Source organism: Eulemur rufifrons, chromosome 16, assembly GCF_041146395.1.
Source record: "Eulemur rufifrons isolate Redbay chromosome 16, OSU_ERuf_1, whole genome shotgun sequence".
Lineage (NCBI taxonomy): Eukaryota > Metazoa > Chordata > Mammalia > Primates > Lemuridae > Eulemur > Eulemur rufifrons.
In genome coordinates this window covers 71,811,956-71,825,456 of record NC_090998.1, presented here as the reverse complement: position 1 = coordinate 71,825,456, position 13,501 = coordinate 71,811,956, and the positions used below count along the sequence as shown (strand labels likewise).

The window sequence follows — 13,501 nt, the reverse complement described above, 5'->3', positions numbered from 1 at the left end:
TCAGAGGCAGCCCTTGAGCTTCTGCAGCAGGAGAAAGTGAGGGAGGTTGTGTTGACTCTGCAAGTGTGATCAAGCTGTCAACACTGAGGCTTCCACCAAGATCTGGACTAGATGTCTCCCCCCTCCTCCCAGCTCTGCCCGTCCCAAAGCGGGTGAGGGAAACTCAAAATACTCCATTCACCATTACTTAAGAGACTTAGGATGAGATTTTTTTCCTTACGTAAACGCTGAAGAATCAAAGACCTACAAAATTAAAATACATACTTTGATGTTTTCCGTTTGGGCTTGTAATAAGAATGCTGCTATACACTGTCGATATCTGTTTTCGTGTTGTATAAGAAAAGCATTTCTCAGTCCAAAGACTAGAAAAAGATATTACAAAGACAAAAAGCCAAATCATTTCTTATGAAATCCAAATAGTTTCTTAGTACAAAAACCTGTTTTTTTTTTTTTTTTTTAATAGTAGTGGGAGATTTATGTAGATTGTTAAAAAAAAATTGATTCCAAGGCCAAGACTCCATTATTATGTCCAAATACAGCCCACTTGAATGTAAAACCCTTTCTTCCTTAGCTAACGACTTCTGGGACTTGAAATGCAATTATGGCTTAAGTGAGGGGAAATAGGCTCTTGCTCATAGAACAAGTGAAGCATATTAGGTGGGTCCTGTGTGTATGAAAATACAGATAATAAAAATATGAAAAACAATGTAATTTTCTTCTTTGTCCTCCCACTCATTTTTTAAATATTTAATTTATTTTTGTATTTCAAGAAAAGTCACATCAAAACAAGATTTATAAACAAATTAAGATGTGGCAAAAATACCAAACCACCTGAATGGCTCACAATAGGCTGAGAAAAGCCAAAAGAGTGACTCAAAGAAAATGTAGTATGTACCAAACTGTGAAATGTGAAACAAAACAAAACCAAAAAGGATGTTAGCATGGTTTCTGTGTTTGTAAAAGAAAGTCTGTTCTGTCATTTCCTAGCTGGTCTCAAAGAAATGACAAGGAGGTACTGGGAGAGCAGATTCCCTTTTTTTTTTTAATGTAGCAGGAGCTCTTAAAATGAAAATCTCCTCCTTAAATTATTACTACGACACAAGGAACAAAATTCTGCAGTTTATAATTCTTGCTACAGTCAATTAATGTTTAGAAACAAACAAAAACCCAAACCGGGGCTGTCTGCTGCCCATATCAAATACTTTAGGGAGCAGAAAGAGGCAGGAACTTTTATTCCTGGTTGATCATGAAGCTGATGCGTGTCCACTGCTCTTGTTTTCACTCGTTGATTTTGTGAGTTTAACTGACTTTTTTGAGGGGGGTTGGGCCTCATTTCAGAATGCAAGTGAACACCAGATTTTATTTTCCTAACTGCAAAAACTATGTCAGTATCACAGATTATACCCATAACATCCTAAACCTCGTAATTCCTAAATTCTGCTATAACAAAGTCTGTTAAGGTCAGGTCATGAAATTCTGTCCAGCTTCTCTGGGGTGAGAGGACTTATATCTATTAAAATGATTTTCTGGGGGGAAAAATATGGCTATGTTTATTTTACTCCCTGATCTTTCTCCTTATAAATTCCCTGTAGCAAGTGAGGCTTTAAAGATCAGGTGGTTGTTTTTGGCTGAGTTTTGGAACCCATTTTCCTCAAAAATTGTAACTGTAGTTCTCAGTTTATTCAAGGCATCCCTCATCCGTTTGGTTTGTGCTATTGGTACGAAGGACTTTATAAGCAAAAGAACCAGGCATAGCTAGGCCTGTAAAATACAGTAAGGAGATATATATGGACAGGAATAGCTCTTTTTTCCCTGACATTTTAATAAAATAATTGACACCATTTTTAAAGCATTTACTATATACCAGGTGCCACACTTTTTTCTCCATTTTGCGTCCTTTAAACCATACAGCCACCCGATAAGACAGGTCAGCTAATTCCCACTTGCACATGAGGAAACAGACTTAAATCTATTTTTCCAAGGCCACGCAGCTTGTAAATGACATAGCCAGGATTTTGAATTGGGTCCCTGTCACCTGAAAGCTCAATCTCTTTCTTTGGTCCCCGTCTCCTCTTTCCCACTCTGCGGCCACTCTGCCCCTGCACCACGCCTGAACACTCAGGACGATAGACCAGAGGGACGAGAAAAATATTAGGGAAAAGGAACAAGAGACGGTAGTTAAAAATCAGAAAACTAAAAAGAGTGGAAATATAGTTTTTAAAAAGGCATTATTTTCATGAAAAAAAAAAGAAGAAGAAGAAGAAGAAGAAATGGAGAGAAAACAGGCCTCCCCCAAGGTAAGCCCGTGATGTCGGATTTCCTGCTAAGTCCAGGCTTTAGCGCTGGCGGGGCCGCCACTAAACTGCTGGCAGCCCAGCTGCTTCCACCCTTCCTCGCGGGGCCTGTGGCGTCTCCATCGTGCAGAATCTCTAACGACAGCCACGGGAGTGAGAGGATGAGTTCCGGCACAGGTGGCCTCTCACTCTATTTTTTTCTTTCATGAAAAAGTAAACTGAATAGCAAATCACAAAATGGAAGTGATTTCTGGGCCTGCGTACCGAATCTGCTCTATCTAGACCGCCTTGCCGTCCCTGGAGCGCGGGGGAGGCCCGCACTGGAGGTGGGCGCCCCGGCCGGGCAGAGGCTGCGAGCGGGCACAGCCATTTCGGGCCTGCCCCTGTGCCGCTCTCTGGCTCGTGCAGACTTCGGCCCGTAGAGACTGTGGCTGCTCCCAGTCAAATCAAATACAAGAGGCCTTCAGGCCCGCCCTTGCCACTTTCCAGCAAATCGTACTGAACGTGGAAAGAACAGACACAGGAGGCAGATGGCTCTATTTCTGGATAGAGGCTTCCCTTCTGCACGTGGAGAGCAAGGTTGCAGCCATTCATAAGCTAATATATGGACAGCACTTAATATATAATATAGCTTAGTTATATAGGATAACTGTATCAATATTTGCTATTATTGTTTGCATATTCATTCATCCATTCTTTAAGGTTGTTCTAGTATGTGTGGGTTTGTCCTGTGCTAGTCACTGAAGCTCTGGGCTTGCCTGCCGGGGTGGCAATTGAGGGGAATGGTGAGTGTCCCCCCTTTTCCTGCTCTTCTGGTGGAACAGGAGGGCAATGCCCACCCGCCTGGCCTCAGCGGGTCTACGAGCCTGCATCCTGCTGAACACTGCAGCCCAAATGTCCTTCAGGTTCCTCAGAGTCCCATGGCTTCCCTGCGAAGGATTTACTGATCTTTCATTATTCTGAGAGCTCCCCACGGACGAGGGCTGTTTCTTATTCATCTTTGTAACTGCAGGGCCTGCTGAGTGCTTGGCTCTCAGGAGACACACAGGAAATGCTTGAATAAAAGATTAAACATGATATCTATTTCTGATGTGTGCATGTGTGTGTATACATGCATATATATTTATGTATTTAGTTTCTGGCATATTTCTTTCTACAGCATAATAAAATATGCTTGCATAGCACATCATGGTATACCAGTACTTTAACAATAGTAATAGTATTAATACCAATAATGTTACTATAATACTACTAACAACACCTGCCATTTATTGACTGCATTATATACATTATTTCATTTAAGTCTCATGAAAACCCACTGAAGTAGATATTATTATCCCTATTTTACCAAGAGGAAGCTGAGGCATAGAAAATTTAAATGCCTTGCCTGACGTCAGATAGCTAGCAAGTGGCAGTGCCGGATCATCTGAGCATTGGCCACAATAACTAATTTATATAGTGAATGATATATAGCCACATACGAACACAGTCTTATCTTTTACAAAGACTTTAATTGGATTCATGTCCTGCTACCAAAAAAGGCCAATATAAAACTGTGTGATGGCAAACAGATGAGCTGAATAATGGAAATGAACACATACCTGACACGTGGAGTGGATCAATACTTTTGACTACCAATCTATCTAGTGGAATAGGCTGATCGAGTACTGTACACGAACCACCCTCCTTTATTACTGTTTGCAGCTCAGGAGTCAGAGAAGGACACATTAAACCAGTGTCTGAGCCTCCAACTTTCTGAAATTAATAAGGAAAATAATGTGATAAATAGAAAGTAAATATTGCTGCAGATCCCTAAAGTGCATCCTTAAGCAAATAGATTTCTTAAAAACAATTGCTTAAAATCTAGCTTACTATCTTTTCTGGATCCTAAAAAGCATTGCCCCAAAGCATAGTGATTTAAAGCAAAGTGTTTCTGATTCGCCAAGTTTAATTACCTGAATAAATAAATCACCATCACATCAATGGGAAGATTTTCATCTCCAATGTCTTTTTTTTTTTTTTTTTGGAGACAGAGTCTCGCTCTGTTGCCCGGGCTAAAGTGCCATGGCATCAGCCTAGCTCATAGCAACCTCAAACTCCTGGGCTCAAGCAATCCTCCTGCCTCAGCCTCCTGAATAGCTGGGACTACAGGCATGCACCACCATGGCTGGCTAATTTTTTGTATATATATTTTTAGCTGTCCATATAATTTCTTCCTATTTTTCAGTAGATATCCCCAATGTCTTAATCTCTCTATAGTATTGAGTTAGATGAATGAGAAAGGCCAACTCTATGCATGGGATCTAATACTAAACTCTAACTAGATTCCGTGCTCTAGAATTTGTAAATAATTGAATATATAAGATGCTGAAAATTTTTAAAAGGATGTAAAATATTCTTATTTGCATGATATATATTGTATACAAAATAGCAAAGAGACATGTAAACTAGTAACAGTCTTTACTTTGGAATTAAGTTGTAAAGCATGAAACCAGAATATCACCTTGTCAATATGGGCTGCTGTTAAATGCATGTGTTCTGATTTGTACCGTTATTTGAAGTGAAGGTCAGCTGTGGTAGCATCAAGGTTTTTGAAAGGGGTAGAGATTTTCAGAACTTGGCTTGTTCAGACATGCTAGTCTGAATAACCTAAAATAGGAGGCCATACAAATTCCCAAACTGTGACTCTTAATATTGTCCAACAACCACTCCCTCCCAAACCACAAATCAGCTATTCATAGATTGATTAATGGGTGCCTATTTTTAATTGCTTAAGGGAACCTGCAGCCTTGGGGCCACACGTGGCCTTCTGGATCCTTGAGTGCAACCTTTTGACTGAATCCAAATTTTACAGAACAGATCCTTTCAACAAAGGGATTTGTTCTGTGCAGTTCGGATCCGGTCAAGAGGTTACACTTGGGGATCTTGAGGGCCACATGTGGCCTTGAGGCTGCAGGTTCCCCGCCCCCCCCAGCTCAACCAACCAATGCCATCTAGAAGCTTAGCTTATTAAAAGATATGAGATTTCTAGTCTTATGATCTTATTGTCTGTGTAAGGCTAGTTATTTGGTAAAGAAATGAGTAGAATAAAAAACATTAGTTATTTCTGATGGCTTAATACATACAGCAATTCCTCCTCACACAAAAAAATGGAAAGATATTCCATGTTTATGTATTGGAAGAGTTAATATTGTTAAAATGTCTATACTACCCAAAGCAATGCACAGATCAATGCAATCCCTATCAAAATACCAATGACATTCTTCACAGGAATAGAAAAAATAATCCTAAAATTTATATGGAACCATAAAAGACCCAAAATAGCCAAAGCCATACTGAACAAATAGAATAAAACTGGAGGAATCACATTACCTGACTTCAAATTATACTACAGGGCTGTAGTAACCAAACAGCATGGTACTGACATAAAAACAGACATAGACCAATGGAACAGAATAGAGAACCCAGAAATAAATCCACATATCTATAGTGAGCTTATCTTTGACAAAGGCACCAGGAACACAAGTGGGGAAAGGGCAGTCTCTTCAATAAATGGTGCTGGGAAAACTGGGTAGCCATATGCAACAGAATGAAACTAGACTCCTGTTGTATGCAAAAATCAAATCAAAATGGATTAAAGACTTAAATCTAAGACCTGAAAACTACTAAAAGAAAACATTGAGTAAATGCTTCAGGACATTGGTCTTGGCAAAGGCTTCTTGAGTAATACCCCCAAAGCACAGGCAACCAAAGCAAAATTGGACAAACAGGATCACATCAAGCTGAAAATCTTCTATATGGCAAAGGAAATAATCAATAAAGTGAAGAGGCAACTCACAGAATGGAGAAAGTATTTTCAAACTACCCATTTGACAAAGGATTAATAGCTAGAATATAATAAGGAGCTCCACCACTCAATAGGAAAAAAAATCAAATACTCTGATTAAAAAATGGGCAAAGGATCTGAATAAACATTTCTCAAAAGAAGACATACAAATACCCCACAAGTATATGAAAAAATGTTCAACATCACTAGTCATCAGAGAAATTCAAATCAAAACTACAGTGAAATATCCTCTCAGTTAAATATCCTCTTCAATTAAAATGGCTTTTATGAAATGACAGGCAATAATGAATGCTGGCGAGGATGCGGAAAAAGGGAAACCCTCCTACACTGTTGGTGGGAATGCAAATTAGTGTAGCTACTATGGAGAACAGTATGGAGGTTTCTCAAAAAACTAAAAATAGAATTACCACATGATCTGGCAATCCCATTGCTGAGTATATAGCCAAAGGAGGGGAATTCAGTATATTGAAAAGATATTTATACTCTCATGTTTATTGTAGCACTATTCACAATAGCTAAGATCTGAAATCAACCTAAGTGTCCATCAGTGGATGATTGGGAATATTATAAAGCCACAAAAAGAATGAAATCCTGCCATTTGCCAAACATGGATGGAACTGGAGAACGTTATGTTAAGTGAAATAAGCCAAGCACAGAAAGACAAATATCACATGTTCTCACTCATACGTGGGAGCTAAATATTAAAAACAATTGATCACAAGGAGACAGAGCAGAATGATGGTTACCAAAGGCTGGGAAGGGTAGCAAGGGGCAGGGAATAAAGAAGGGATGATTACTGTGTGCAAAAATATAGTTGGATAGAATGAACAATATTTGATAGCACAACAAAGTGACTATAATCACCCATAAGTTAGTATATACTTTAAAATAATTAAAAGAGTGGAATTGAAATGTTCCCAACACAAAGACATGTTAAGTGCCTGAGGTGATGGATACCCCAGTAGCCCTGATTTGGTTAATTCACATTGTAAGCCTGTATCAACACATCACATGTACCCATACAGAGCTATTATGTGTCCATACTAACTAAAAATAAAAAAATTAATATAATGTATACCTCCCTCAACAGCCTTGAGAGATGTAGTTTGCTTTTGTTTTTTCACTTCAGCGCTCTCTGACTAAAAAAGCCAATATTTTATAATGCCTCCACTTTTTAGAGGGAGAGATCCAATTTGATGTATAAGAATATTTTATATTTTTAACACAACTTATCTAGAAATATTTCTAAACTCATGTAGCAAACTTATTTAGAAATAGCAGCATTTTACCTTTTTGTTACGCTTAGTTTTGGTAACTAAGAGGAAATCATCAAAGAGAAACAGATAAACGTCTAGGAATCTTGTGCTTTCTGAGGAGAGAAAGAGAAGGTGAAATGGGGACTTGAAACAGGAAGTAGAAGAGTTTTTAATTTAATTTAAATCAATGAATTCCTTAATAAACAAAACAAGGTGGGTATCATGGCACACCAGGGAGCTCCAATCATGTAGGTCAGAAAACTGCCTGCATTAATGTTGAATTGATTTCTTCCTAAAGCAGACTTGATTAGAGCCCAAGATTCCAACTTTAAAGACAGTTGTATTTGTGATGCATCTCATGTGACTCTAAGATAACTCGGGTGATATTTGTAATGGCTTCAAATAAGCCTAGGACAAATCCATCAACTAATTGAACTCGAGGTATTTCTGCCTCTCGATCCATCTGGGTGGTTCTTGGCAAAGGCACATATTATCAGTGAAAGGCATTTTGTCACTGCTATGGACTATGCTGTTGTGTCCCCTCAAATTTCATACAGTGAAATCCTAACCCCCAGTGTGGCTGTATTTGGAGTAAGAAAGTAATTAAACTAAAATGAGGTCAAAAGGCTAGAGCCCTGATCCAGTCGCATTAGTGTTCTAATAAGAGGAGACCCCAGAGAGCTCACTCTCCCTCATCCTGAAGAGAGCCCTCATTAAGGGCTGACCTTGATCTGGGACTTCCCAGACTGTGAGAAATAAATTTCTGCTGTTTAAGCCACTCGTTCTCTGGTATTTTGTTATGGCAGCCCATGCTAAGGCCATCATGTGACAGGTGCTGAAAGCAAACATAGGAAAACCCAGTAAATTTTTTTAGTTTGTTCCATTTATTATATTTATTTGTCTTGCTCTAGAAGTTCTTTCTCATATGCTTTTATCCTTGGAAGCTACGTGGCAAAGATTAAACTAATAGATAAAACATTTAGGATTCATTTCTATCTCCTTTCCTACTTTAAGTTGAGAGGCAAGATTCTTTCTATATTTGCAGAGAAGAGAAATCAGGTATTTTATTCAATTTGGATAGTCTTTGAATATTTTTTAAAAATTATATTCCATCACTATTAGAAACTTTACTTTTGTAAAGACTGCTGGTCATCCCTCAAAAATCATTCTCCCTTTCTTCTGTAGTAATGAAATTCCCGAGTTTTAGTGATTCCATGATTCCACATCAACCAAGAATAAATACTGCATCTTCCAGCTTCTCCTGCAGCTGAATGTGACCCAGGGACTGAATTCTGACCAATGGACTATGAATAAAAGTACACAACTTCTGAGTCATATCTGTAAAGGGTAGGGCTAAGCTGTCTTGTCCCTTCCTGTTTTTCTCACTGGGTAGAATGCAAATACGTTGATGAGTCACCTTAGGCCACACAGAAGAAAGCAATACCCCAGGGATGGCAAGAAGACAGAAGAAACCTGGGTTTCTAATCACTTGATGGAGTGCAGTTGTCATATAGCTTGGGCTTTAACATGAGAGAAATAAACTCTCTTTTTAGGCGATTGTTATCTATCTCTGTCTCCAGTGCCTTAATCTGTATCCCAACTGATACATAAGGCTAGGAATGGAACAACACTAGACTTTTATCTTAGTTCAGGTTGCCATAGCAAAATACTATAGACAGGGTGGCTTAAATAATAGGAATTTATATTTCACAGTGCTGGTGGCTGGGAAGTACCAGATCAAGTTAGACGATTCAGTTCCTGATAAGAGCTCTCTTCCTGGCTTGCAGACAGCCACCTTCTAGATATGTTCTTACACAGTAAAGAGAGTGAGCCCTAGGGTGTCTCCTCTTATCAGGACGCTCATCCTATTGGATCAGTGCTCTAACCTTATGACTTCATTTACCTTACTTACTTCCTTACTCTAAATATAGCCACACTGGACGCTAGAGCTTCAATATATGAATTGTGTGTGTGGGTGGGAGGACACAATTCAGTCCATAGCAACCTTCAAGACCTGTTAAATTTGTTTTCCCCGCCCTCTGACACTCATATATGAATTAGCTTGATGAGCCTTGTCAAAATGAAATAATAGCTTTGTTTTCTCCAATTTCAAGTATTGCATTTTAACAAACAGGCAGCAAATACCTTCTATGTCCTAGACTTTAGTCTAGGAAATGATTGTTTTAGCTACCATTTATTGAGGCCCTAGTGTTCTACCAAGCAAGTTATGAAACAAGTTATGAAAACTTGTACATTCTGGAAATGAGAACAATAGTACAGTTTTTTTTAAAGCTGGAGGAAATTTGGAAAGTGTTAGGTTACATCACCATCATTGTCGTCACCATTATCATCATCAACATTTACAGAAGAGAGTAAACAAAATTTAGACAATTTTCCCAAAGCCCACAATTGGTGTTAGCTCCCCTGATTCTTGGTTCAATGCTTTTTCCATTCAAAATGATGTCCTGTTTCTTCACTCCATCTTAGCCAAAAGGCTGAGAAGTGATATGTCCTGTTTCTTCTAACACTATTACCCTACCCCCATCAAATCTCTATGTCCAACTCTGAGTAAAAATCTCATTGGCTTTAAATTTGATTTGATACCATATAGACTATACTATATGGAGTGTCCTCCTCTGACAGAATTTGACTAATACAGCATATGCCATTAAACAAGTGCCTGGTGTTAGCGATGTTTTGTATTCATCCCCATTCTACCACATCTGACCATACAAGAAGCATTTCCTGTAAAAGTTGGGTCTATCTGTGAAGACTCCTTCTTAGGTGAGTCTCCCACCTGCACGTCACAAGTGAAGGCACATCTGACGTAGCTTTTCACCCACTAGATGTTCATCCAGCTTCCACATGGCTTCTCATCATACCCAAGCCTGAAACCTAAAATTGACTTCCTGCTCCACTATCTCCACCACCCACAGCGTTATTGAACTTTCAGACACATAGATTAGAACGCTTGAAGGCATCTTTGACTCATTTCTTCTTCATCCACTTTATCAATCATAAAAGCCTCCTGTTTTTGCCTTTGAAATAATTCTTGCACTTATCCTTTTCTATCATGGCCATTTCTAGCATTTTACAATAGGAGAGGCCAATGCATCTCAGAGTGTTGGGAGGTGGGTAGGTAGAGGGAAGGAGGGAACCAAAATCTCCGATAATTTCAGGTAGAGGCCAATTTTGGAGTAGGAAAAAATATATGTTTGAACATGGAATTGTGTTTTGCTTCATTACTATGATTTGGTATTGTTATGTAATTATTTTGAAATTGTAAATAGCATTAAAGAAAAGTTAAAATTGTTATCTTTCCAAACGAGAGTGGAGGGTGGGTGGACTACAGGTCAACAATGCCTGGGTAACCACAGGCCCAGAGTCTTCTCACCTCCCCCTGATCGCTGCTGAGTTTCTGGTTTCTCCACTGGTCTCTGCTTTGGTCTCCTCTACTCCATTTTGTGCATTGCATCCTGGTATAGTAACTCTTTTTTCAACACTCTCTTAATCCTATCACTTCTCTGTCTGAGAACTCAGTGACTTCTCATTGCCTGCATTTTCCTGGCTGGGTCTCTCTGTTTGGCTCCCAAGGCAGTTGCTGTGATTCTGGAAGCCCACCAGGCAGAGGCAGCCTGTCTTGAGCTGTAGGTGGTGCTCTGACGTTTACTGGCCAGGTGACATCAATCATGGCACAGAACCTCCCTGAGCCTCAGATCTCTCGCCTACAACATGGGATCAAAGGTAACTTCTCTGTATAACTCACGGGAAAGAGTGCATGAAGAAGTGCTTGGATATGAAACACCGGATGTGTCCATCATCCCTATCTGACAGCTGCCAGGGCCAGGCGGGGATTATGTCCTACCCTGATACTCAGTGCTACACCTAGAATACAGCAGAGTCTCCATGATGTATTGAGTAGGGAATTACGCCCCAGCACCTCCCCACCAGATCTCACAGCACCACAGATAGGCAACCTCCCATCCCACAGGGCTTCATGCTCGACAGGTGCCCAATCAAGGGTTCGTGCAGAAATGAGTAAATGAATGATTGCAAATCTTATTGTAGTTAGGCAGCCCTTTCTGATTGTCATAATATTTATTGAGCACAAATGTTGTGTCAATCATTCTTTCAAGTGCTTGTCCATCTGTTGCCTCATTTAATCCTCTCAACAAAGAAGGGTAAACTGAAGCATGGGAGGTTGCCGTCACTGGCCTAAGGGTTGCACAAGCCCAAAAAGCCAAGCAGGGAGTGAGCCAGGCAGCCAGCCTCCAGGACTCACCCTTCTATGCCCTTTGCTGGGAGCCTTGTCTCTCGGGGGCTGTCCTTCCTCCTACCCTTCAATTAATGGCAATTGAACAAGTTACAAGGTAGCAAAGATGTTGAGTTTTTAAAGGAAGCAGTTATTTACCTGCAAGAGTTAATTTGCCTTCATAGAGAAGGTTCCTGTTGGTTGGTGACAAGACGTTTTCTGCCATGTGTTCTTTAAAAATGTGTTTCAAACACTTGAGAAACAAGGGAGAAAATAAAAGAGATGTCAGTGATTGGAAGAGAACATGATCAAGGAGCTGGGATAATCAATTCCATCTAGGAAGTCCACAACAGTTGGGAATGCCAGCAGATAGACATGGGACTGAGAAAGAATGGGAAAATCTCTGAAAGGACCATCCCAAGAATGTCACAATGACGTTAGCCTCCCCACATACAATGCCCCATGAAGGAAGGCTTCACTTCTTGGTCATAAACTAGATTTATTCTTCAAGTGGACAGATGGGGACTTTCTAAGGCTATTGTATTTCCACCTGAATGCCAAACTTCCGGAAAGGGATTTAAGTCCTAATTGGTCCTTTTTTGTACCTCGGGAATGAAAAACCTTTTATCTCTATCCCAAAGCGGAGGCCACACTATAATCTCCTGTAGATGTCTAAATTTTTGGAAATTGTCCAGCCACTTCACTTTTCCTTCAAGATCCCCTGAAAGACAAGACACATTCAGTATATATTTACATGCATGTGACATTGTAGCATAGATTTTAACCAAGGTCCACAGTAATCATTTTAGAGATGCTGGCTGCCTTTGGAGTCAAACTTTATTTTAGGATCATTTGACAAATTACTTGCTGTTTATTTATGTGTCTTAGAAAACTCACTAATCTGAAGTCAGCTTCTTGCAGAGAAAAATGAAGCTTAACCAATTTAATTCAGTAAGTTGGAGATGCATTGTGCATTTTTAGTTCAATAATACTAATAAAGCCCTTGGTAGTTTTCTCTTATTCCCTATACCACAGAGACAGTAATTAGAGGAAGAAAAAAAAAAAATAAGACTAACAAGGACAAATATATCTTTTTGTGTTGACCATAAAATACACATTCACTTCATGATGAGGATGATTATTTCTTTTTGGTAAGAACTCAATTTCTCTTATAAAGGTTTGTATTAATTTTCCAACATTTTATAAAAAATTCTCAATGTTGCTATTGGGCATTTCAAATGGTTTTTGCAAAGATGGACTGGAAGTCATACACACACGGAATCGTGATGTTAGTGGAACTCCTGAGAATTCATCCTTTTTAAGGTATTAGACTTAAAGGAAGGCCATACAGATTTTTCCCTCAACAGTGAGAATCCGTATTTTACTGCGAAATCTCCAGAAGAGCTGCCATTATCTTCTCTCACAAATCTATTCCAATGAGTAATAACCCTTAAAATTATTTTTTAAGTTTTTAAAAAGTCAGTCTTGAATGGAATTTTTGTCTTATTCACTTGATAAACTTAATTCCAGTTCTTCAGGTAATTTTAGAATTTGAATAAAAAATTTAAAAAGAGAAAAGAAATCCCAACTAAATGGTCATTTTATTTTTAAACTTGCAAAAGAAAAAGAATACCATTTCTGTACAGCTGATAATTATCCAATTGAACTGTTCCCTTTTAATGCCTACCAGGAAATCTTGGTTTATGGACATAAATCATGGACTTCTTTATTTGAGTTTCCATTACACAGAACTACACAAATAAACTTAAGTCATATTAGGGCTTGCTCAGTTCCCCAATGTTTCAGTTCTAAAGACTGCGGTTGACATTATTTTTACATTGGCTCTGGATTT

General features: G+C 39.1%; 1 protein-coding gene across 1 annotated transcript in view; it reads right to left on the bottom strand.

The window, feature by feature from the left end:
- PLEKHG7 (pleckstrin homology and RhoGEF domain containing G7) overlaps window positions 1-13,501 on the bottom strand; it is a 55,080-nt gene that overhangs the window by 897 nt on the left and 40,682 nt on the right. Inside the window, exons 12-16 of the mRNA XM_069490751.1 lie at window positions 12,255-12,370; window positions 11,809-11,902; window positions 7,431-7,510; window positions 3,896-4,049; window positions 265-362 (exon numbers count right to left, since the gene is read on the bottom strand). Coding sequence (XP_069346852.1) covers window positions 265-362; window positions 3,896-4,049; window positions 7,431-7,510; window positions 11,809-11,902; window positions 12,255-12,370 — 542 coding nt within the window. The remainder of the gene's footprint in view (window positions 1-264; window positions 363-3,895; window positions 4,050-7,430; window positions 7,511-11,808; window positions 11,903-12,254; window positions 12,371-13,501) is intronic.